Genomic DNA, 26,523 nt, shown 5'->3' on the forward strand with positions numbered 1-26,523 from the left:
AGCCCTCAAGTATCTGTCAGATTACCTATATAAGGTATTGTTAAGGTATTCTTGTCAGTTTAGAAATGGACTGGATAAAACTTTGTTGTCATTATTTTATCTCATTTGTCCTGTTACATACCCTATGTTAAGAAAATTATATTGCCACTAATAAGATGCTAAATGAGTATTACAACTGGCTAATATCATTTTTTATATACAAGGGTGTGTGTATATTTGGAAACGAGAAATTCATTTGTACCCATTTGAGTGATATTGCACAACAAACAGATACCTACAGACTGTTTTCATTTTCTCGTGTTCTTTATGATAATCTTTGTAGATTATTTCTGTACTTTATCTGTAATAAACTTTGTAGATCCTGTGAACCGTTATTTTGCCTAAATCACTTGAGACTTCAGTCTTTAATAACAAAGCATCAATATTCACTAAAGTCAATCTCTTTTGAGTTTCTGTGACTTGGCTAGATGCTCTTGACACTAAAGGGTTAGTGTTAATTTTCCCTGGGGGTGTTCCACTAGGGCATTACTGTATAATGACTTGATGTTGCCACATAGACTTCAAGATATATGATATTTTGAGGATTTTGTTGATTGGCCTATGTTTTATTGCATAGTGTGAAACGTGTAAAGCTTGGTTAACCTGTATATAGATAGCTTATTGTTGACTAGTTACAGTCTATTTAGGATTGCCTGTAATATTTAAGCTTCTTACTGATGTGTGTGCTGGTAGGAACATATAATTTTTGTACATTATATTTACTGAGATGTTGCCTTTTTTATTTTACAAATATTTTGAAATTCCAATGTGGTTTTGTTTTTTTTTTCCTTCCGTGAGGATTAATTTGGAAAGGTTTTTAATGGCATTCCATTGATTTCGGATTTTGCTTGAGATTGACTTCAATAAATTGTCCTGTATGTTCCAAATTAAATGTGGGCTTGTTTTTTGCCAGTAATAGTTTTGCTACAACTCACTGGGCAGGAGGCCATCCTGGGTGGGAAGAGTAAATGACACGATCTAGCCAACCTCACTCAGTCAGTATAGCTTCCTGCAGAATGCCGCTGTGTTGCTAAGGAACCGAGGCTCTGAGGGAGCTGTAGGTTTTACATTTAGAGGTGAAATCCCGGGGGGAAGGCTGCTCCCCGCGGTGATGTGGAGAGGAGCAGTTCATCATGGCTGCAACTGGGACGCTGGCTCCCTGCTGAATGCACTGGAGGGCAGGTCCGTTGTTTACGTCCCCTTTGCCAGCCGATGCCCACTGCACAGCCGCCAGTCCGGCTTCCTGGGAGCCGCCAGAGCGCGGGCGGTGCGTAGTTCCCCGTCCGGCCCTCCCCGCGGAGGCGGCCACGTCAGCGCGATGTCGTCAGGGTCTCGCGGCCGGATGGGGAAGGCGGCGGCGGCGGCGGCCTTTGGGGCCGAAGTCGGGGTGCGGCTCGCGCTGTTTTCGGCCTTCCTGTAAGATCCGTAGCCGGGCCTGGGCGGCCCCGCTTCCCAGGCGGGCAGGCGGCAGAGGGCGGCAGGCCGGGCAGCGGAAAGGAAGCCAGACGACCTGCTCTGCGCTTCTTTGTTCTCTAGGGTGACGGAGCTGCTCCCCCCGTTCCAGAGGCTTATCCAGCCGGAGGAGATGTGGCTCTATCGGAATCCCTACGTGGAGGCGGAGTATTTCCCCACCAAGCCGATGTTTGTGCGTGGACAAAAATCGACCCTCCTCCCTCCCCGTGACAGGGCTTCCCGCTGGCACACATCCTTTTTCCGCCCCGAGGCGGCCTCTGTAGGGACCCACTGCCCCCTCCGCTGCTGTGCGCCGGGTCCGGCCTCAGCCTGAGGTACCGGGCCGAGCACCACGGGCACGGCACTGGGGGTGCTGCCTGGCGCCCGGTTACCCCGCAGAGGAAGCATACTCAGAGACCTTGGGTTAGCACTAGTGAGTCCTGCTGTGTCACGTCCATCCCTTTTCCCTGTAGCGGCTGCTTTAGAAACACTAGTGTGGCTTTTTTTGGATTGTTTTAACCTCTGACATTCCAATTCAGGTTATTGCATTTCTCTCTCCACTGTCTCTGATCTTCCTGGCCAAATTTCTCAAGAAGGCAGACACAAGAGACAGCAGACAAGCCTGCCTGGGTGAGCGCCAGCCCTTTCCGGCCGGTTTCTTCGTGCTGGGAACCTAAGAAGTCTTTGTGGGGTTCAGCCACGGGGAGCCTGTGTGGAGGCCACACAGTTCTGCATTCCTAAAGGAACTCTATCCCCGCAGGAGAAGAAAATAGCACTGCAGGGACTTGGCTACGCAGGCCCCACCGCAGGCGGCCCTGTGCCTAAATGCACTGGGTTATTTGTACCTCAGAAATATCTGTGGCCTAGTACAGAAGTTCTCGGCTACAACAGAGTGATCACTGAGGACCATAATTAATTTTGTGCCCAGGCCTGGATTCTATCCATCTCAGAAACAGCATGGCTGCTTTCTCAATGAGGCCATGACCATGCCTTTCTTCCTAGACAGATCGCACTAACTAGTTGCTTTGCTTTGCTTTGCAGCTGCCAGCCTTGCTCTGGCTCTGAATGGCGTCTTTACCAACACAATAAAACTGATCGTAGGGAGGTAAGTGACAAGAGCCAACCACTCCAGCATCTGCCTCAGCCCTTACCCACCAGGACAGAGAGGTAATGGTGTCCACCACAAGTCTGTCTTTATCCTTTTCCCCTTTATCTTCACTCTGATCTTTCTTTTCTCATTGAACGCTTACTCCCTTCCCTGTACCTCAGTCCTCCAGGTGACACCTGGGCTCTTTTCTGTCCTGAACAGCATTTCCCACCAACAGCCACAGCAGAGTGGGTCAGTGACCTCTTGAGCATCTCCTGAAGCTGCAGTGTCATTTGCTGTTTGCCCTAAAAAGTAATCATGTGCTGGAGTGGGGCTTTTCCCCCTAACTGCTGACCTTGGAAGCAAGGCTTTTCTCTTAGCATGGTGACTATACTAATCCAGTTACTTTATTTTGGCTGGGGCATTATTTGACCAATAGTTCACAGGATTATTAATGTCTGCTACAATTGAAAAATAATTTCTGGAGTTAATGATTTACATTCCAACCATGTTTCTTTCTTCCAGGCCACGCCCAGATTTCTTCTACCGCTGCTTCCCTGATGGGCTAGCCCATTCTGACTTGATGTGTACAGGGGATAAGGACGTGGTGAATGAGGGCCGAAAGAGCTTCCCTAGTGGACATTCTTCCTGTATGAATATCATATGGACTCTACCCCTATGCCTGTTTTCACGTCACTGAATTTAACCTAGAAAGTAGGGATTGGAAAATCTGACTACTCGTTTCTAGAATTTGGAAAATCCCCCTTCTTTAGTAACTCCACAGTTTAACAAGTGTGACTATTAATAAATGAGGAAACTAAGGCATCAAACAAGTTAATTCAGATAGCCAGTATTCCAAAAACTATTCTCAGATGAAACGTTAACTTCAGCACACTAAGTCCTTTATTTTTGTTTCCTTTTCCTTCACAATGATTTACACTAGACATATACACAAAAAAGGATTAAAACATGCTCATGGCCGGGCGTAGTGGCTCAGGCCTGTAATCCCAGCAATTGGGAGGCCAAGGCATGCAGTCACTTGAGGCCAGGAGTTCAAGACCAGCCTGGCCAACATGGTGAAATCCTGTCTCTACTAAAAATATAAAAATTAGGCCGGGCACAGTGGCTCATGCCTGTAATCCCAGCACTTTGGAAGGCTGAGGCGTGTGGATCATGAGGTCAGGAGATCGAGACCATCCTGGCTAACACGGTGAAACCCCATCTCTACTAAAAACAAAAAATTAGGCATGCTGGTGGGCACCTGTAGTCCCAGCTACTCAGGAGGCTGAGGCAGGAGAATTGCTTGAACCTGGGAGGCAGAGGTTGCAGTGAGCCAAGATCACACCATTGTACTCCAGCCTGGGCCACAGAGCAAGACTCCATCTCAAAAAAAAAAAAAAAAAATTAGCTGAGTGTGGTGGCACATGCATGTAGTCCCAGCTACTCAGGAGGCTGAGGCAGGAGAATTGCTTGAGCCCAGGTGGTGGAGGATGCAGTGAGCTGAGATGGTGCCACCGCACTGCAACCTGGGTGACAGAGCAAGACTCTGTCTCAAAAAATAAAAACATGCTCATGCTCCCTAGCCTCCTATGTGAAGATGAATGTGGTAGCTTCCTTTAAAAGATACACACTTAAAAATTTTTCTTATTCTAGTTGCATTTGCTGGTCTGGCCTTTGCTTCCTTCTACCTGGCAGGGAAGTTACACTGCTTCACACCACAAGGCCGTGGGAAATCTTGGAGGTTCTGTGCCTTTCTGTCCCCTCTACTTTTTGCAGCTGTGATTGCACTGTCCCGCACATGTGACTACAAGCATCACTGGCAAGGTAAGCAAAGTATTCATGTCATGGAAGCGTGCATATTTCATTCATTTTATTCCCAGAACCTAGCACAGAGGAGATGCTTACTAACTGTCTGCTGAATGAACAAATTAATGAGTATGGCTGGTCTGGTTTCTGTACTAAGAATTTGCTTTTAAAATTGTAGGAAGAATGAGAAAAAGAGTTTACCAAAGATAAATATCCTAATTTTTCCATTATTTGAAGCACTGTAAAAGTTCAAGTTAAACTGAATCTATAGGAAATTTAAAACCTCAAAGTTCAGTTTACTCTTAAAAATCAGGTTCGCCAGGCACAGTAACTCACGCCTGTAATCCTAGCACTTTGGGAGGCCGAGGTGGGTGGATCACCTGAGGTCGAGAGTTTGAGACCAGCCTAAGCAACATAGTGAAACCCCATCTCTACTGAAAATACAAAGTTAGCTAGCATGGTGGTGCATGCCTGTAATCCCAGCTACTTGGGAGGCTGAGGCAGGAGAATAGCTTGAACCCAGAGGTAGAAGTTGCAGGATAAGCCAAGATCACACCACTGCACTCCAGCCTGGGCAACAAGAGTGAAACTCTATCTCAAAAAAAAAAAAAAAATCAGGTTCGTTGTCATAGGAGTTTTGTTCAGAAACAAGTAAAATTCAAGAAAACATATAATTAAACAAATTTAAGCTGAATACTATAGTAAGTAAAATATCCAATTTATAGATTACCTGGCTGGATGTGGTGGCTCACACCTGTAATTCCAGCACTTTGGGAGGCCCAGGCAGGAAGATCACCTGAAGTCAGGAGTTCAAGACCAGCCTCACCAACATAGTGAAACCCCGTCTCTACTAAAAATACATTAGTTGAGGCCAGGTGCAGTGGCTCATGCCTGTAATCCCAGCACTTTGGGAGGCTGAGGTGGGTGGATTACCTGAGGTCAGGAGTTCGAGACCAGCCTGACCAACAGAGTGAAACCCGATCTCTACTAAAAATACAAAATTAGCTAGGCGTGGTGGCACATGCCTGTAATTCAAGCTACTTGGGAGGCTGAGGCAGGAGAATCGTTTGAACCTGGGAGGTGGAGGTTGCAGTGAGCTGAGATCATGCCACTGCACTCCAGTCTGGGCAATAAGAGCAAAACTCTGTCTCAAAAATAAATAAAAATACAAATAGAAAAATTAGCCAGACATGGTGGCACATGCCTGTAGTCCCAGCTACTCAGGAGGCTGAGGCAGGAGAATCCCTTGAACCTGGGAGGTAGAGGTTGCAGTGAGCTGAGATCACGCCATTGCACTCCAGCCCAAGTAACTGAGACTACCTTAAAAAAAAAAAAATTATAGAATATCTTCGAAGCCACAATTCCAAAAAAACATTGATAATACTATTGCCCATAGGTCTTCAGGAACCATATTTTAAATAAACTATTTTTTTGCAAAGAGAAGCAACTCTTTAAGACTTTATTCCTTCCTCTAGGACCCTTTAAATGGTGAAGATGGGTAGATGAATAGCATTAAGTGGACCTTTATTATTATTCTGAGTTTTTAAAAACATTATAATTTAATACACTCTGAACAAAGCTTATTGTATTTACTTAAGATGTGTTTTAAAGGGCCAGGTGCCATGGCTCACGTCTGTAATCCCAGCACTCTGGGAGGCCAAGGCAGGTAGATCACAAGGTCAAGAGATCGAGACCAACCTGGCCAACATGGTGAAACCCCATCATCTCTACTAAAAATACAAAAATCAGCTGGGTGTTGTGGCTCATACCTGTAGGCCCAGCTACTTGGAAGGCTGAGGCAGGAGAATCACTTGAACCCAGGAAGCAGAGGTTGCAGTGAGCTGAGATCACACCACTGCACTCCAGCCTGATGAAAGAAAGAAACTCCATCTCAAAAAAAAAAAAAAAGATGTGTTTTGATTTGATGTTGAGAGAGCAACCTGACAATGATAATCCTGTAACTATGATAAAACTGAGAAAGCCCAACGAAACCATAAATCTGGAATTGAGATTTTAGCCCCATAGTAGAGTATCCTGGAGGGACAGGTCCTCTATGCTATACACAAAAAGGATTTAAGAGCCTAGTATTTATTAAGAGAAGACCTTGTTTCTACTCTCTTCAGATGTACTCGTTGGATCCATGATTGGAATGACATTTGCCTATGTCTGCTATCGGCAGTATTATCCTCCTCTGACTGATGCAGAATGCCATAAACCATTTCAGGACAAACTTGCACTTTCTACTGCACAGAAGAAGCCTGAGGATTCTTATTGTTTTGATATCTAAAAATTGAATCTGGCCACGCACAGTGACTCATGCCTGTAATCCCAGCACTTCTTTGGGAGGCGCCTAGGAGGGTGGATCACCTGAGGTCAGAAGTTCAGGACCAGCCTGGCCAACATGGTGAAACCCTGTCTCTACTAAAAGTACAAAAATTAGCCAGGAGTGGTGGTACACCTGTAAATCCCAGCTACTCGGGAGGCTGAGGTTGGAGAATTGCATGAACCTGGGAGGCAGAGGCTGCAGTGAGCCGAGATCACACCACTGCACTCCAGCCTAGGCAACAGAGTGAGACCCCATCTCAAAAAAAAAAAAAAAAATGAATCTACCTCCATGAACAGGTGAACTAGCCCTCCAAACTGGACCATGCACAAGACAAAAAATTATGGCCTTTTTTTCCCCTTCCAAGGTACAAGTGAGGACATAAGCCACACTGTATTCTGCCTCCAAATGATTACACACTTATGCCCCTGCTCACACAGCTCTATCTTGAGGAGTCACAGCTCTTGTCAACTACTGTATGCCACATATTCTAGTAAAGGGATCTTTCTTTCAAAGGTGTCCAGCAGCTTATGAATCTGGTCTATCAGATTGATATCCAAAGAAAGATCTACATAGTTTTAAATTTAATTTCCATTTTGTAAAGCTCAAAATCTTCTTAAAATCTAAGGCATGACCAACTAAATTACTTTGATTCTGTTTATCTTCTCTGATGACAATTCCAACAAGCCTTAAATAGGAAAATGTCGAATCTGGGGTAATTTATCACTTTTGTGCGTATCTGAGCTGAGTCCAGCCATCTGGTACTGCTGCACATTTTGAACACCATGGGCATAAACAGTGTATTGAATTACGAAGTGAACACCATGATAAAGAAGAAAATGGTCAGAAGTATGGTTTCAGTACTAACAAACAGATGATTGTTTCTACCTCATTTGACCGTTACTGTGCTCATGAGCTTCTCTCCTTCCATTCATAAATGAAGATCTGCTCAAATGCACCAACACTGCCAAGTGACTAAGAAAAGAAAAATTACAGACATCACCTGAAGGACAGATTAATCTTTTTCTGCCCCTTCTTCACAGTGGGATATAAGGAACAATTACAGTGTGTCATCAGAACTGATGCCATAGGACCTACAGCTCCCTTCTCTTTATCGTGATTATACTTTAAATATGACCTTGTCTTTTATCTGTATCTTCCTATATTTTCCATATATATCATCTTTTTCCTTCAGTAAACCTGATATTCAAATAAAATGGTAAATTTGTGCTTTTTTTTAATATTTAAAGTACCATTAAGGCGCTGGAACTTTAATAAAGCAAAACATTGAATTCCCCATCCACCATAAGTGATTCAAATGCTGTTACCTGTGGTACTAATATTGATAAATACCAAAGAAAAGTATTCATATTTATCATAATTGCCATGCTTTAACTTCTGAACTACATCTCCCTATGACAATGAAAACACCAATCAAGGAGAAAGAACTTACATGTTAGTTCTTTGCCCAAAACTTTATTTTTTTTTAGTAATACATAAAGGAAGAGAAAATCGTTACTGTATTGATTTTCTTTACTTTGTGACGGATGAGTCCAGGTGAAAGTAGGCAACTAGTCAATATGGTTTGATTTCAGTATTTACTAAAGTTTTAAATATAATCACGTAAAAAAAAAATTTCAAAAGTGCAAAATATTAGAAATCTAATCAGTGCTATTAATCTTTCCATGCAAACAATCTCTTTTGCTGAGATAAGTGATACTAATTCTGCAGCTGGGAATATGTACAAAATGATGCTGTACCAGAGTTTAAAAATAGGCTTGGTCTACAGATTGCACATGATACAAATGAAAGCAGTGCAAATAATATATGACTAAATACAGGATTTCAATCAAGCTTATTATCCTGGGAATATACAGATATAATACCATGAATAGACAAGATATAAAGCTCTTTCACAGTTACCCACCCCCTCACCACTAGGAAAGAAACATTTCTTAATACAAAGAGTGGTTTATCTGGCTATCCAGGGCTATGTTGTCCATCTTTGGTTACAGGGACTCACTCTTGCTTGTCCTTTGGTTTACTCTTAAATAGCACCTATTCTGCCAGTAGGAAGAGTAAACATAAATTTGAAGACTGCAACTTGGCAAAAGCTTCCCCTTAATATACAGTGAATGCTTCTTAATTCTCAATAACTCAGAGTTTATATACTTTTTAAAAAATAAAGTATTCCATAAATCTGAAACTTAGTGGCGTACTTAGCATTAAGCCATAAGCACATGACAAGGAAAGGCCAGGCCTGACCTACACCCCAACCTTATCTCTACAATCTCCACAGCAACAGTAATTACCCTTCATTTTCCTTTTTTCTCCAGAAAGGGATAAAGACCACTGCTGCTAAGGAATGGCTTCAGTAAATATTAAATGCCAGTGGCTTTGGATACCATAACATTTACAAAAAAATTTATAAACAATAAACCACAGCTGGCCTGCCTTTGCCACTCTATAAACAGAGGCCTGTGGAATCTGAGAGCAAGTATAAAGGACCATCATAAAGATAACTGCAAAGACAATGACAAACTCTGACCAATGAAGAAGAAAAATCTACAGCAAAGTAGTGAAAAGATGCCTTGACAGAATTAGTGTGCAGTCACTTGTGTTCTTAAAAGTAAACCTCACTTCATATATTCCAGACTCAGCTGACACTGACTCTGCAATAGCTATTTCTTGGACCCTACAGGCATAAGTTTTTCTTTCAGAATAAGTTAAACATTTCCCCCTAGCCAAACCTACCTGCTCAACCAATGCTGCCCATGCCAAGAGCCTTTTATTTTATTTTATTTTTTTAAAGAGACGGGGTTTCACTATGTTGGTCAGGCTGGTCTCGAACCCCTGATGTTGTGATCCGCCCACCTCGGCCTCCCAAAGTGCTGGGATTACAGGTGTGAGCCACCACGCCCGGCCTTGCCAAGAGCCTTTTAAATATGCTTTGTGGATTATGGATACCCAAAAAAGGAAAGAGAATACACAATACCACCTTCACCCAAGTAGAAATGGCAGGTAGGGCCAGACGTGGTGGCTCACACCTGTAATCCCAGCACTTTGGGAGGCCGAGGCAGGTGGATAACCTGAGGTTGAGACCAGCCTGACCAACATGGACAAACCCCGTCACTACTAAAAATACAAAAAATTAGCTGGGCGTGGTGGTGCATGCCTGTAATCCGAGTAGGCTACTTCCGAGTAGGCTACTCGGAAGGCCTACTAGGAGGCGGAGGTTGCAGTGAGCCGAGATCGCGCCATTGCACTCCAGCCTGGGCAACAAGAACAAAACTGCATCTCAAAAATAAAAAAAAAAGAAAGGGCAGGTGACAAATTGTTTTGCCATAAAGGCAACACTAAGAGATTTTATTTAGAACCTAAGCAGCCTGTAATGGCTACATAATTTCAGATTCATCAGCTTTTATAACTACTCTCAACATAACAATAGAAGCTATTATCAAATTACTTCTATCAAATATAAAAGGGAGGCCTACGATATATAACATCTTTGCTTTATAAAGATGCACTTAACATGAACTTGTCAACTTTAGACTCTTACAGCAGCTCAAACAGTTGCAAAAACAATGAACATCAGTGATTTCTAGCAAGAAGTCTGTCAGTCAGTTCTAAGAGAGTAAACAATTTTTTAAAGCTACATCCTAGTCTTTCTTCATACGGTACACATAGGAAAGAAATACTGGTTGAAAAATAAATCACTCAAAAGCCTTTTCCATTTCCATTGAGACTTAGCCTTCAGTTCAACACAAACAAGAGATGAGAGTACTCTAAAATGCCTTCTAAATCTCAATCTGTTTCCAAACTAGAACATTTTCTAAAGATAAGCAATAGATTCCTTAAAAACATGTCTACCTCACTCAAAACAAATCAAACCCAAAATAGGCTTTACACCAAGTACTAATCAATAAAGTGTGGCACCTAATAAACTATCATCAAAGAATTAAAGATACAAACCACCCCCAGCTATGAAGAAAAGATGGCAAGTGTTTACATGAAGCCAGCAGTTAAAAGTAACAGGGTATTCCTTTTGCTTTTCCATTCATTTCCAAAGAGGAAGATTATCTTCCAAAGACCACAGTGGTGAGTAAGTGGCAGGCAACATGCAGGAAATGACGCAGCTGAGGAGAGGAAAATTGCAGCAACAAACAGGTGGATTTTCTGGGGAAGGATCCCTCAATGTCCATCTAGGGAAGAGAGTGGGAGAAGAGCTGCAGTCACAACTGAAAGGCAACCACAGAGAATGCCAGAGTCGAATATACAGACTTTATTCACATCTAAAAAGCTGAGTAATTTATATCTCAGATGGGTGGTTAATAATTAAAATCATAACTGTTGCCACAGTAATTCTTAATCAGAACCATTAAGATTCTGAGTTTAGATCCTAAAAAATGACAGGTGTCATTGGACAAAATCTCTAAGAAAACAGACATACACTATTCTTCCTCTAAATGGGCTACTATGTTTTTTCCCCATGAATTTCTACCAGTCCTTCTAAAAATGAATAGCAGCCTAGATCTTGGTGACAGGTAACAGTGTATTTATAAAGAGCCTGAGGCTCTATAGTTCATTATAACCTGTTAACATATAAGAATTACACTGCATACATGACATTTTAAAACTTACATTAAGCAGCCATAGATGGGTGACTTTTACTGTAAAGGCTGATCAAGGAAGATACCCTGGGTTTGGTAGATCTCTTTGAGGACCAGCAATACTGTATCTTCAGACTCCCTAAAAAGAAAAAATTATATTGAGAAAAGGAACTAACATTTGTGCCAAATGTTTTACATATATTATCTCATTTAATCCATACAGCCATTTTGCAAGTTTTTTACTTCTCCAAAGAAATGAGATACAGAGGTAACGTAATTGGCAGTGGTTTGGAAGGTGACCTGGCAAAGAACTCTAGCACTAAGTCTAGTAATATAAAAAACCTAGTAAGAGAGGCCGGGTACAGTGGCTCATGCCTGTAATCCCAGCAATCTGGGAGACTGAGGTGGGCAAATCACTAAAGGTCAGGAGTTTGAGCTAGCCTGGCCAACATGGTGAAACCCCTGTCTCCACTAAAAATACCAAAACTAGGGCCAGGCATGGTGGCTCACAATTGTAACCTCAGCACTTTGGAAGACCGAGGTGGGTGGATCATGAGGTCAGGAGTTCAAGAACAGTCTGGCCAGTATTGTGAAACCCCACCTCTACTAAAAATACAAAAATTAGCCAGGCATGGTAGCATGTAGTCCCAGCTACTAAGGAGGCTGAGGCAGAAGAATTGCTTAAACCCGGGAGGCAGAGGGTGTAGTGAGCCAAGATCACGCCATTACACTCCAGCCTGGGCAACAGGGCAAAACTCGATCTTAAAAAAAAAGAAAAAAAATAGCCAAGTGTGGTGGCAGGAGGTGGAGGTTGCAGTGAGCCAAGATTGCACCACTGCATTCCAGCCTGGGTGACAAAGTGAGACTCCATCTGAAAAAAAAAAAAAAAAGCCAGCAAGTAACCAAGAACTGTTCTTTTTCCACAGAAATAATTCTAGAGACACTACTGAAGAGTTATGCAGTTGGCCACCTTAATTTTTAAAATATTATGCACTTTTTGGAAAAGCTAATACAATCATATGGTTCCAAATTCCAAAAACATAAGAAAGTAATGAAGTCTCCCTCCCACCTTCGTTCCTGAACCACCACCAGTTCATCATCTGACAATCAATGTTATCAATTTCTCATGCATTTTTCAGGTTATTTTATGTATGCACAAACTTATATCTACAGTTCATAACAAAATTTGATTACAAAAGATAACATTCATGAGGGACTGCCTTAAGGATATAAGGCTCTAACATTTTTCTAAATCTATGGTTCAACATTTATTGAGTCATGCATCCTTTTGAGAATCTAATGAAATTATGGATTTCTCCCCAGAAAGAATCACAGTGTAACCACAACTATAAACCTGTATTTCATGGGATTCATATACATCCCCCATCTCCCACAAACTCCATATACACAGACCCCAGCTTAAGAAACTCCTATATCAGCTGGGCGCAGTGGCTCACACCTGTAATCCCAGCACTTTGGGAGGCCGAGGCGGGTGGATCACGAGGTCAAGAGATCAAGACCATCCTGGTCAACATGGTGAAACCCCGTCTCTACTAAAAATACAAAAAAAATTAGCTGGGCATGGTGGCACGTGCCTGTAATCCCAGCTACTCAGGAGGCTGAGGCAGGAGAATTGCCTGAACCCAGGAGGCGGAGGTTGCGGTGAGCCGAGATCATGCCATTGCACTCCAGCCTGGGTAACGAGCGAAACTTCGTCTCAAAAAAAAAAAAAAAGAAATTCCTATATCAACAAGTGGGAATTAGCTCTATCAGATATTAAAATGGTACATAAATAAGCAGATCAATAAATAATAAAAGCGGAGAAATAGTCCCAATTATGTATAGAAATTTAATTAAGTGGCCAGGCACAGTGGCTCACACCTATAATCCTAGCACTCTGGGAGTCAAGGCAGGCAGATAACCTGAGGTCAGGAGTTTGAGACCAGCCTGGCCAACACAGTGAAACCCCATCTCTACTAAAAATACAAAAAATAGCCGGGCGTGATGGCACATGCCTGTAGTCCCAGCTACTCAAGAAGCTGAGGCAGAAGAATCACTTGAACCCAGGAAGAGGAGGTTGCAGTGAGCCTCGATCATACTACTGCACTTCAGCCTGGGCAACAGAGTGAGACTCTGTCTCAAAAAAAAAAAAAAAGAAAAAAAAATTAAGTTATAACCTCAAATCTATTAATAGTGTTGAGACATGAAGGACCTGAATCTGTATCCAAGATTTATTGGTAAAAATGAGATGATAAAATATTAGAATAGCCAGGCATGGTGTTGTATACCTGCAGTATCTCAGCTACTTAGGAGGCCAACGCAAGAGGATTGCTTGAACCCAGGAATTCAAGGGTCTAGGGCACTAAGATTATGCCTGTGAAAAGTCACTGCATTCCAGCCTGGGCAACATGGCAAAATCTTGTTTCTAAAATATATATATATATACACATATATATATATATATAAAATAAAATAATACAGGTCAGGTGCGGTGGCTCATGCCTGTAATCCCAGCACTTTAGGAGGGCAAGGTCAGGAGTTCGAGACCAGCCTGACCAACATGGAGAAACCCCGTCTCTACTAAAAATACAAAATTATCCAGGCATGGTGGCGCATGCCTGTGATCCCAGCTACTCAGAGGCTGAGGCAGGAAAATCGCTTGAACCCAAGAGGCAGAGGTTGCAATGAGCAGAGATTACACCATTGCACTCCAGCCTAGGCAACAAGAATGAAACTCCGTCACAAATAAAAAAAAAAAAAAAAAAGAATATACTGTGATGCCGGGTGCGGTGGCTCACACCTATAATCCCAGCACTTTTGGAGGCCAAGACGGGTGGATCACTTGAGGTCAGGAGTTTGAGACCAGCCTGACCAACAGGGTGAAACCTTGTCTCTACTAAAAAGACAAAATTAGCCAGGCGTAGTGATGCACACCTGTAATCTCAGCTACTTGGGAGGCTGAGGCAGGATAATCATTTGAACCCGGAAGGCAGAGGTTGCAGTGAGCCGAAATCACGCCATTGCATTCCAGTCTAATCAACAAGAGCAAAACTCGATCTCAAAAAAAAAAAGAAAACACTGTGGTAAGAATTTTTTTGGAAAGTAAGGAAGATCTAAGTATGACACAAATTCCAGAAACCAAAAAGCAAATGTCAACAAATTTGATTACATAAAAATAAAAAATTCGACTAGCTGCGGTGGCTCATGCCTGTAATCCCAGCACTTTGGGAGGAAGGAGCAGGTGGATCACCTGAGGTCAGGAGTTCGAGACCAGCCTGACCAACATGGTAAAACCCTGTCTTTACTAAAAATATAAAAATTACCAAAAAAAAAAAAAAAAATGAAAAATAAATAAATAAATAAATAAAATATAAAAATTAGCTGGGCGTGGTGGTGCATGCCTATAATCCTAACTACTCAGGAAGCTGAGGTAGGGGAATCACTTGAACCCTGGAGGCAGAGGTTGCAGTGAGCCAAGATTCTGTCATTCCACTCCAGCCTGGGTGACGGACTAAGACTCCATCTCAAAAATAAAAATAAAAATAAATAAATAAAAATAAAAATAACATTTTTACTCACCAAAAACCAACATAAGCAATATCAAAAGGCAAAATGGGGAAAAGTTATCTGTAACTCATATTACAGACTAATCAATACAAAAAAAGTCAACATTTCAATATAAAAGGGAGTAAGGAGTATAGATAACTCCCAGAAAAGGAAATAAAAATAGCCCTTAGTAAATGTTAAGATGTTCAACCTATTCATAATAGGAATTTAAAAATGCATTGTGTGGTGGGGTATGTGGCTCACACCTACAATCCCAGCACTTTGGGAGGCCAAAGTGGGATAAACACTGGAGGCCATGAGTCTGAGAACAGCCTGTGCAACATAGCGAGACCTCATTTTCAATTTAAAAATTACAAAAGAAAAGTAAAACTGTAACTGTGCACAGTATATATAATGAAAACTATAAAACACTGCTGAGAGAACTTAGAGACCACCTACATAAACTGAAAAATACCATGTTCATGGACCAGAAGATTCAATATTATTAAAATGTTGATTATCTAGAAATAAAATGCAATCTACATTCATTTATAGATAAAATTGATCTTGATAAAGAGCAACCACAATGTCGCAGCAAACATCTTTGTAGAAATTAACAAGCTGATTCTAAATCATATATGGAAATACAATAGACCTACAATAGCCAAAATAACTTTGAATAAGAACAAAATTGGGAGTCTCGTGCTACCTGATTTCAAGACTTATAAAACTACCTTAAGTGTTTTCCTGGCATCAAGACAAAGAGATCAATGGAATAAAGTCCAGAAATAGAAACACATATATAAGGTCAATTGATTTTCACCACGGTATCAAGGCAATTCAACAGTTACTTCATCTGGATAAACTTTTCAACAAATGCTGCTAGAATAGCTGGATAGCCATATGTAAAAATTAGCTGGGCATGGTGGGACACATCTGTGGTCCTAGCTACTCCCAGCTGCTCGGGAGGCTGGGATGGAAGGATGACTTGAGCCCGAAAGATGGAGGCTGCAGTAAGCTATAATCGCAATACTTCACTCTAGCCTGGGTGATTATAGATGAGTGAGACTCTCTCTCAAAAAAAAAATGTTGATGTGGAGCAACTGGAACTCTCAAACATTGCTGACAGGGATGTAAACTGCTGGCAACAAAACAGTTCAGCATTTTCTTTTAAAGATACATTTCCATATGGCATCCATCCATTCCATTCCTGAGTATTTACCCAAGTGAAATTAAAGAATATGTCCATGCAAAGTCTTATACATGAATGTTCCTGGCAGCTTTGTTCGTTAATAGCCAAAAACTGGAAACTATCCAAATATCCATCAGCAGGTGAATGGATAAACTGTTATATATCCATATAAAGGAATACTACTCAGCAATGAAAAGGAACAAACTATTGATAATACACAACATGAATGAATCTCAAAATAATTATGTTATTTTGAGATCACATCTATAATCCCAACAGTTCGGGAGGCCAAAGCAAGAGGAATGCTTAAAGCCAGGAGTTTGGGCCGGGTGCGGTGGCTCAAGCCTGTAATCCCAGCACTTTGGGAGGCCGAGGCGGGTGGATCATGAGGTCAAGAGATCGAGACCATCCTGGTCAACATGGTGAAACCCCATCTCTACTAATACAAAAAATTAGCTGGGCATGGTGGCGTGTGCCTGTAATCCCAGCTACTCAGGAGGCTGAGGCAGGAGAATTGCCTGAACCCAGGAGGCGGAGATTGCGGTGAGCCGAGATCGCGCCATTGCACTCCAGCCTGGGTAACAAGAGTGAAACTCTGTCTAAAAAAAAGCCAGGAGTTTGACACCAACAGGGGCAACATAGTGAGACACCATCTCTACAAAAACAAATTAAAAACAAAAATTAGGCAGCACCAGTGACACATGCTTGCAGTCCCAGCTATTCAGGAGGTTGGGATGGGAGGATCCCTTGGACCTAAGAGGATCCCTTGAGCCCAGAGATCTAGGCAACAGTGAGCTTTGATTGTGTCACTGCACTCCAACCTAGATGACAGAACAAGACTCTGTCTCAAAAATATATATAATATATTATATATATTAACATATTATATAATATATATTATACATATTATATAATATATATATACACACACACACACATACACACAAACACACACTGTATGATTCCAAATACAAGTCATAAGCAAACACATCTATAGTGACAGAACAGATCAGTGGCTCCCTGGAAATTAGGAGTGGTGAAGAGAAAAGGGAGGGATTACAAAGACACAAGGAAACTTGTTAGAGTGATGAATATGTTCATTAAGTTGATTGTGGTGATGGCTTCACATGCCAAAACTCATCAAATATGTATTACTTAAATATGTGGAGTGGCCGGGCGCGGTGGCTCAAGCCTGTAATCCCAGCACTTTGGGAGGCCGAGGCGGGTGGATCACGAGGTCAAGAGATCGAGACCATCCTGGTCAACATGGTGAAACCCCGTCTCTACTAATACAAAAAAATTAGCTGGGCACGGTGGCGCGTGCCTGTAATCCCAGCTACTCAGGAGGCTGAGGCAGGAGAATTGCCTGAACCCAGGAGGCGGAGGTTGCGGTGAGCCGAGATCGCGCCATTGCACTCCAGCCTGGGTATCAAGAGTGAAACTCCGTCTCAAAAAAAAAAAAAAAAAAAAAAAAATATGTGGAGTATAATGTACATTTTTGACCCAACAAATTAGCAAAGATTTAAAATTAATAAAACTGTATTGGAAAAGCTGTGAAGAAACACACTTTCATACATTATTGCTGGGAGTATAAAAAGGTACAATCTCTTATTTGGCAATATTTATCATATTTTACAAATGTACATACCCTTTATGCCATCAATTCCAATTTGAAGTATTTTACATTACAGATATACTCATGAGTAGGTGAAAGGACATCAACAAGGTGTGTGCAAAGGAAAAGGAAACCTGAAAGTCCACGAGTAGAGGACTGGATACATAAATTATGGTGTATTTAGACAATGGAAGACTATGCAGATTAAAAAAATGAGGAAACTACATATAAGGGTTAAAAAATGCCAACGTATACTAGTAGAAAAACAAGGCACAGAACATTGCCTTTACTATGATATTATTTATATTTTTAAAAGAAGGGAAAGAATATATTCACATACATATATTTATTATGGAGGCATAAAATAGATGGCTGGAAAATATCTTACATTAGTTGTATATGGGGAAGAAACTAATTAGTAAGGAACAAAATAAAAAAGAGGCTTTTCATTATTTTTATTTGAATTTCAAACCATACAAATGTACTGCCCACACAGAAATATTAAAATAACTTCTTTTCTATCAAGCCAGATCAGCAAAGATCATTCTTAGCATTATTTTAGCCCCTTACAAGATTGCTTTTAATGAACTACACTTTGATTTTATGTCATGGCCTCTACTGCATTTATTATATACAAATGATAGTGATTACATCAGATAATTCCTTATCAGAATTCAAGAAAAAATTATTAGGACCTTTGAGCTTTCTGTTTTTTTGAGACAGAGTCTCACTCTGTAACCCAGGCTGGAGTCCAGTGGCACAATCTCACCTCACTGCAACCTCTGCCTCCTGGGTTCAAACAATTCTCCTGTCTCAGTCTCCCTAGTAGCTGGGTCTACAGGCAAGCACCACCACACCCAGCTAATTGTATTTTTAGTAGAGATGGGATTTCACCATGTAGGCTAGGCTGGTCTGAGCTTTCATTTTTAAAACACTTATCTCTGACTCATCCTATTTTCCTTGCTTTGTTTTTCTTTATGTCAACTTATTTAGTAATTAATTGGTATTATTTTATACTATTTGTTTTTTCAGACATGGTCTCACTCTGTCACTCAGGCTCATTGCTCACTGCAGCCTTCAATACCTGGCCTCAAGCAATCATCCTTCCTCGGCCTCCCAAAGTGGTGGGATTATAGGCATGAGCCACCATACCTGGCCTGAATTTCAGTAAGTGTCATTAATCCATTCCACAATCCATCAGGTAACCAATTATATTTAATAATAATTCTGGCAGGGCACAGTGGCTCATGCCTATAATCCCAGCACTTTGGGACACTGAGGTGGGCAGATCACAAGGTCAGGAGTTTGAGACCAGCCTGACCAACATGGTGAAACCCCATCTCTACTAAAAATACAAAAATTAGCCAGGCGTGGTGGCACACGCCTGTAGTCCCAGGTTCTCAGGAGGCTGAGGCAAGAAGAATTGCTTGTACCCGGAGGCGGAGCCAAGATCGTGCCACTGCACTCCAGCCTGGGCAACAAGAGCAAAACTCCCTCTCAAAAAAAAAAAAATAATAATAATAATTCTGTCCAGGCATGGTGGCTCATGCCTGTTAATTCCAGCACTTTAGGAGGCCAAGACAGGTTGATTGCTTGAAGTCTGAGACCAGCCTGGGCAACGTGGAGAAACCCTGTCTCTACAAAAATTAACAAAAATTGGCCAGGCGTGGTGGCTCACGCCTGTAATCCCAGCAGTTTGGGAGGCCAAGGTGAGGGGATCACGAAGTCAAGAGATTGAAATCATCCTGACCAACACAGTGAAACCCCATGTCTACTAAAAATACAAAAATTAGCCGGGCATCATAGTGGGCGTAATCCCAGCTACTTGGGAAGCTGTGGCAGAAGAGTCACTTGAACCTGGGAGGTGGAGGTTGCAGTGAGCTAAGATCATGCCACTGCACTCCAGCCTGGCAACAGAGCAAGACTCTGTCTCAAAAAAAAAAAAATTACAAAAATTAGCTGGGCATAGTGGTGCACAACTGTCATCCTACTTACTAGGGAGATTGAGTTGGGAGGATCACTTGAGCCCAGGAGGTCAGGGCTGCAGTGAACCATGAGCATGCCACTGCATTCCAGCCTGGGTGACACAGCAAGACCCTGACTCAAATAATGATAAAATAATAATAATTCTGATCTAGCTACCATAAATGCTTTCAAATGGGGTCGCTATAATACTTCCAACAACAGTAATGTTACTTGTTCCAGTTCACTCATATGCACCTAAATGGCCAAAAGACACATTTTTAACACCAAGCTAACTGAACTTACGTTGTTGGCATCATTAGCCTCATCCATGTTCTACCCAACTGCAAAATAAAGCAACAGTGTGTTTAAACCAGATTCTTGAAATGGCATAATTATGCTGTCTAAATGAGAAGTCATTTTAATCCCAAAGGTACACAGGTCTATCCTTTTTTTTTTTTTTTTGAGACAGGGTCTTGCTCTGTCACCCAGGCTAGAGTGCAGTGGTATGATCATAGCTCACTGCAGCCTCGAGCTCCTGGGCTCAAGTGAGCCTCCTGCCTCAGCCTCCTGAGTAGCTGGGACTACAAGCGCATACCACCATGCCCAGCTAATTAATTTTTTGTAGAGATGAGGTCTTGCTATGTTGCCCAGGCTGGTCTCAAACTCCTGAACTCAACCAGTCCTCCACCTTGGCCTCCCAAAGTGCTAAGATTCCAAGCCTGAGCCAGCCAACACCGATCCTCCTCTTTCTACATCTATCAAATATCTATGAAACAGATAAATGAAATAGAAACAAAAATAAACAACACTTACCAGTAGCACAGATGGCTTTGTAAAGCAAATAAATACTCATTAAAACTTTCAATAGGCTTCTCCTGTAGCACATAGTCAATGCGTTGGCCTCCATTCAGCATCCCCACATTGATAGGCAGGACTTCTTCTTTAACTGTCACAGAGGTCTCTTCTGTGTTAACATCTGGATATGGAAGAACCATAATAAGAATCTAAAACCTTTTGGCCTTCAGGGTTATCCTGTTAAGTTCTCCTCACACTCCAAGTTTACCGCAGAATGAGCTACTCTCTGTTCAGAGAGCTCTCTCCCATCTTCCTCCTCTCAGTCTCCTTAAAGCTCCTTCTCAGGTCACACTAATTTTGTCCAATCCCCTTTTTTGCTTTAGCTCAACACATCCTAGCTATAAAAGGTACATTACTGTACCTTTTATAGCTAGGTCATTTGTCTTGGGTTTATACTAAATGAAAGCAGGAATAGAGCTCTTTAGAAGTTGAAAATTAAAGCAAAAGAATGTGATTTTAACTGTGAAATTAACTATGAAAAATGCCACACCATGGCATCCCTCTTATCTGGCAGCTGGTCAGTGTGTACAGTGTCACTGACCACTAGACTTCTCTGAAGTTGATTCAGGTTCTGCTTCAGTTTCTTCTGCCATTTCTGAAGCTTGTAAGGCAGGGTATGGAGCTCTGGTAAAAGACTTCCAGGCCATCCGCAGCGAACCTAGCAAGTTGTTCTTAAGGTCCATACTCATCCTGGTCAAGCCCTCTCTCAGTTCTGAAACACATAAAGAACATTAAAAGATTTACAAAGAGTTTAGGGTCCAGCACAGCTGAACAGAGTGAATGACGCCCTTTGCACTGGCCAAAAGGTCTAGAATTATCAAGTTCTATGCTCAGTCTTACCTAAGTGCATCCGCTTCCTGCCTTTATGATGTGGGATCAGCATTGGCTCAAATTCCACTCCTGGGACTACCATTGGTTCAATCCTATAGGCCACAGGATCAAACTACATAGAAAAAACAAGAGCTACATTTACCTCTGCTGAACACAGAAAGTCTGGAAACTATATAACCTTTTTTTTTTTTTTTCACTCTGTCACCCAGGCTGAAGTGCAGTGGTGCAACCATGGCTCACTACAGCCTTCAACTCCTGGGCTCAAGCAATCCTCCTGCCTCGGCCTCCCAAAGTGCTATGATTATAGGTATCAGCCACCATGCACAACCAGAACTATATATTTTAAGCAAGAATAATCGTAAGTTCATTTTTAAAAAATGTACAGTTCTGCCCCATAACTTCCAAAGCAATACTATTATAAGTTGTCTCATTGCTAGAGAATGGAATAGGAAAAAAACAAATTAACACAACAGAAAATCGTATGTTCTTTACCAGTAAGCTCTAATACTTAGGTAAAACCACAATGGCTATACAATGCTTACAGGGTGATAAATATTGAAGAAACCTTTGCATGTTGGAAATCTGTAGTTGGGATCAATTCTTTTTAGTCCTCGGACAGTAAGGAACATTCCAATGGGAGATCCAAAGGCAAAGAATATTTCTGGTTTATAGATGAGCCGGGGGTATTTCACAGACACCTCGAAGAAGGAAAATAAAAGCATCTCTCATTAATAATAAAAGTTACATCTGTTTCTACCATACCAATAGCAGGCGATAAAATGATCAAAGAGAATTAGTTACCTGCCCAATGCCAACATCCAGATAGTCATCATGTCTAGTATTACTCCTACTGCAGAACTCAGATTCTTTGGCGATGTTTGCCCCTGAAACAGACTGCGGGGTTGGTCTATTAATACCCTAAAGAATAAAAAATAGCTATGTGGAGAAACTGGACATGGCAGCATGCACCTGTAGTCCCAGCTACTCAGGATGCTGAGGGAGGAGGATTGTTTAAGCCCAAGAGTTCAAGTCCAACCTGGGCAACATAGTCTCTATTAAAAAAAAAACAGTTATGGGGAGCTACTATATAGTAAAAGCATAGTCAAAGGATTATATAGTTTTCTACTGGTTTGAAAGGATGCCTGGGAAAGTTCTGAAATGGCAGCCAAAAATTCTAGGAAGATCCCCTCAGAAAACAAGATTAAATTATTCCCTGAAATTGTTAACTGACATTCCTACATGCTCTAAAATGATGAAAGTTGTATATAGCCATTTTAGCAGCAGTTGAAACTTTAGGCAACAACCATAAGAGAAAACAATAGCAGGACACTGTGGGAAGATAATGCTGAGAATTGCTAGAGTTCTATGAAGTGCTGTGCCTCTGCAATCAAGGCAAGTAGGATGTCTATGGGTGTAGAATACAATACACAGACTGGGCCAAGAACTGAGTCTTAAAAAAGGACTGAGCCACCTGCTAAAAAGTTGGAAAAGAACTAACTACTGGTCGGGCACGGCAGTTTATGCTTGTATTCCCAGAACTTTGGGAGGCTGAGGTGGGCAGATCACTTGAGGTCAGGAGCTCAAGACCAGCCTGGCCAACATGGTGAAACACCATCTCTACTAAAAATACAAAAATCATCTTGGCGTGGTGTCACACACCTGTAATCCCAGCTACTCAGCAAGCTGAGGCAGGAGAATCACTTGAACCCAGGAGATGGAGGTTGCAAATGAGACAAGGTTGTGCAACTGCACTCCAGCCTGGGCAACAGAGCAAGAAAGACTCTTTTCCAAAAAAAAAAAAAAAAAGAACTACTAAGATACAAAAAGGAATTCAGTGACTAGAAAAATCAAAGTGAAAGTACTGTTACAACACAGGTAAACTTGAGAACATTATGCTAAGTGAAAGATGCCATTCACAAAAGGCCATATATTGTATGATTCCATTTATATGGAATGTCCAAAATAAGCAAATCTGTAGAAACAGAAAGTAGATTAGTGGTTGAGAGGCTGGGGGCAGAGCACAATGGGGAGGGACAGCAAATGGGTATGGGGTTTCCCTGAGGGACAATGGAAATGTGCTGGAATTGGACAGTGGTAATAGATACATAACTCTATGAATATACTAAAAACCATTAAATTGTAAACTTTAAAAGGGTGAATTTTATGGTATGTGGTGTGAATTATGTATCAGTAAAGCTCTCATGAAAAGAAAAAAGCAAAATAAATAAATAAATGGTAGGAGAATTTCAGAGGAAAGATGATTTCTGAAGCTAATAACACTTTTAAGGATATAAAAAAAAGAAGAGCCAGGAGTGGTGATTCACGTCTGTAGTCCCAGCACTTTGGGAGGCTGAGGCAGGTGGGTCACCTGAGGTCAGGAGTTCAAGACCAGCCAGCCAACATAGTGAAACTCCATCTCTACTAAAAAATACAAAAAGTTAGCTGGGCATGGTGGTGTGCACCTGGAATCTCAGCTACTCAAGAGGCTGAGGCAGGAGAATACCTTGAACCCAGGAGGCGGAGGATGCAGTGAGCCAAGACTGCCCCACTGTACTACAGCCTGGGCAACAGAGTAAGACTTCATTTAAAAAAAAAAAGGATATAAAAAAGAAAATGTGTTTAATTTCTAAAAAGAGTGCCAAAGATTGGCCAGAGGGTGCAGTGGCTCATGCCTGTAATCCAAGCACTTTGGGAGGCCGAGGCAGGTAGATCACAAGGTCAGGAGTTTGAGACCAGCCTGGCCAATATCGTGAAACCCCATCTCTATGAAAAATAGAAAAATTAGCCAGGCGTGGTGGCAGGCACCTGTAGTTCCAGCTACTCAGGAGGCTGAGGCAGGAGAACTGCTTGAACCCGGGAGGCGGAGGGTGCAGTCAGCTGAGATCACACCACTGTACTCATCTGGGTGACAGAGTGAGACTCCATCTCAAAAAAAAAAGACAGCCAAAGATCAATTACCAAAAAACTGCTTAGCTCACCAGAATAAACATCTTACAAAGCACAAGGATACCCTATGGACATCAAAGAATTGCTTAGTCCAACAAGTTGTATTAGGTACATACCATTGAGTTTTTTCTGGTGCTGAAATAGTTTATTATCTTCTTTCTTGGTCCTAAAGGAATTCCCATTTCCTGAAGATCTCTGTCTGTACATAAAGCCTAGGCATAGAAAACCAAGTCTCTCTTATTTCTAGACAAAATAAAATCAATCCCATAGCATAAGAGGAATAAGACCTAAGCACTCTGTTGTTGCCTGTCTCTAGTAGTAAAATATCATTAATAACTTCCAGAGAAAAAGACCTGTTTTTATTCATGAAACAGCCTAAAAAAGAATAGAAAATATCAATACTTATCAATGTTACAATAATACAGACAACATTGTGTGTTAAAAAAAAAAAAACAACCTAGAGAAGTTGGCATTTTAAGGACTTCAGGACATAAAAATCTTCCTTGATTTCTATATTGACTTAGATGTCACATGCCTGACAAGGATTATACTCCTGCTCATGAACGAAAGCACCGAGAACATATAGCAAACACACAAGTATGGAACAGACTAACAATCAAGATCTCAAGTGTCACTCATATTTAGGGAAGACTTCCTGCACCTTCTGACACCAGGTTAATTCTTATAACATGGTGTACTTTTCCTACTTAGTTCTTATCATAATCCAATGATGTGCGTGATTCCCCACTAAACTATAAACACTATGAGATCAGAGATCATATCTAATGTACCAATCTATCCAGTACTTGGTATAGTAAGCATTTACTAAATATCTGTTAAATGAGTGAATGTATCACAAATCAGAAAAAGGCACAACAAAAATGGGAAAAAACAAACAAGCAGGTCGGGTGTGGTGGCTCACGCCTGTAATCCCAGCACTTTGGGAGGCCAAGGCAGGCAGATAATGAAGTCAGGAGCTTAAGACCAGCCTGGCCAAGAGACCAGCCTGGCCAATATGGTAAAACCCCATCTCTACTAAAAATACAAAAATTAGCCGGGTGTGATGGCGGGTACCTGTAATCCCAGCTACTTGGGAGGCTAAGGCAGGAGAATTGCTTGAACCCAGGAGGCAGACACAGTACAGTAAGCCAAAGGTCGTGCCATTGCACTCCAGCCAGGGCAACAGAGTGAAACTCCATCAAAAATAAAATAAATAAATAAACAAACATGCAAATAACAGTAGAGCTCTTGAAAGTACAACAGAAAATTAGAGTTGGAATAGCAGTTTGTTTAGGTGTTTGTTCTTGCACTCCTGTTTTCTGTGAGCTGTACTGGTTAGTCTGCTCCACTGCTCTGTGATTATCAATATGGCCATCTGAACTTTGGACTTCCATAAAGCAAAGGTCACTTGATATGATAAAAAGCAGATAAATTACACTAAAGAACATTATTAATGATAAAGTATTTATGACTAAAAAGTGGCTAAAAAGTGGTAGGCTTTTAGTAAACATGAAGATAAACAATAAAAATACTGAAAATGGCTTGGCATAAAGTTTTAAAAGATTATTTTTACCAGAGCTTCCTTATCTACTTTCTCCTTCTTAAAGATATCAAAGAATTCAGAGAGATGAAGTTTCTTCAAATCTTCCTCTAGTGACGATGTATCTCCTTGATCCATTACAATATTTAGCGAATCCTAAAAATTAAATTATAAAGCTCATATTCTTGAAATTCATTTAGTTCCCTTTATTAATACTATTTTGTGGTAAAGAAATACATAGATTTCCACAGCAAAGTATCTTAACTTTAATAAATTGTCATTTATGCAAGATATAAATTAAGAGGTCCAAAGTTTTGCAACTTCAACTAAAAATATATTTTTAAAGAAATGGGCAAAATACTCATCATCAACAAACATTTGCTGAGTTTTAAGGGAGCTCAGTGCTTAAGAAATTAGGGAAACAGTGCTTAAGTAATAAAACAGTCTAAGCCAAAAGTTCTGCTCTGGAAGAACTCATGATCCAACAGGAGTAACAGCACACTTACACAAAAAGATTTAAAAAATACAAAGTAATATATGCTAAGTACCAAATCAATCCTATAGGTAATACATAGTCACAGGACTTTTTACTAAAATAACGTTTAGTCAAGTCCCCGAATACTTTCGAACAGTTTCTATAAATCATATCAATTTGTAGCCAATTCATTCATTTGTTCATATGCAAACTTCATTTAGCTCCATGATTCTGTAACTCT

At 41.2% G+C, this 26,523-nt stretch overlaps 2 protein-coding genes across 6 annotated transcripts in view; one reads left to right on the top strand and one right to left on the bottom strand.

The window, feature by feature from the left end:
• Positions 1-1,359: 1,359 nt before the first annotated feature.
• On the top strand, positions 1,360-9,557 carry PLPP5 (phospholipid phosphatase 5). 2 transcript variants are annotated; one of them, XM_012475975.3, is made up of 7 exons: positions 1,360-1,455; positions 1,576-1,684; positions 2,031-2,121; positions 2,533-2,596; positions 3,104-3,228; positions 4,232-4,402; positions 6,508-9,557. In XM_012475975.3, exons 1-7 carry the CDS (start codon positions 1,382-1,384, stop codon positions 6,669-6,671), a joined length of 798 nt encoding a protein of 265 aa, XP_012331398.2. In that variant the 5' UTR covers positions 1,360-1,381; the 3' UTR covers positions 6,672-9,557. The 2 variants fall into 2 exon arrangements, with proteins under 2 accessions (XP_012331398.2, XP_064224744.1); XM_064368674.1 differs by having other exon boundaries at positions 1,385-1,455; positions 2,533-2,658.
• Positions 9,558-10,139: 582 nt separating this feature from the next.
• Positions 10,140-26,523, bottom strand: part of DDHD2 (DDHD domain containing 2) — a 30,968-nt gene continuing 14,584 nt past the window's right edge. For 2 of the 4 annotated variants that reach the window (XM_012475979.2, XM_012475976.2), the window contains 9 exons: positions 25,841-25,963; positions 24,384-24,479; positions 22,123-22,239; positions 21,864-22,019; positions 21,331-21,433; positions 21,032-21,202; positions 20,449-20,611; positions 11,349-11,456; positions 10,140-10,909 (listed from right to left, as the gene is read on the bottom strand). In XM_012475979.2, coding sequence (XP_012331402.1) covers positions 11,375-11,456; positions 20,449-20,611; positions 21,032-21,202; positions 21,331-21,433; positions 21,864-22,019; positions 22,123-22,239; positions 24,384-24,479; positions 25,841-25,963 — 1,011 coding nt within the window. In that variant the 3' untranslated portion in view covers positions 10,140-10,909; positions 11,349-11,374. Of the gene's footprint in view, positions 10,946-11,348; positions 11,457-20,448; positions 20,612-21,031; positions 21,203-21,330; positions 21,434-21,863; positions 22,020-22,122; positions 22,240-24,383; positions 24,480-25,840; positions 25,964-26,523 lie in introns of all 4 variants that reach the window. The other 2 variants (XM_012475978.2, XM_012475977.2) reach the window with 2 other exon arrangements.

The sequence above is a fragment of the Aotus nancymaae genome, unplaced genomic scaffold (assembly GCF_030222135.1).
Source record: "Aotus nancymaae isolate 86718 unplaced genomic scaffold, 86718_ANA_hifiasm-v0.15.2.pri h1tg000079l, whole genome shotgun sequence".
Taxonomy (NCBI): Eukaryota; Metazoa; Chordata; class Mammalia; order Primates; family Aotidae; genus Aotus; species Aotus nancymaae.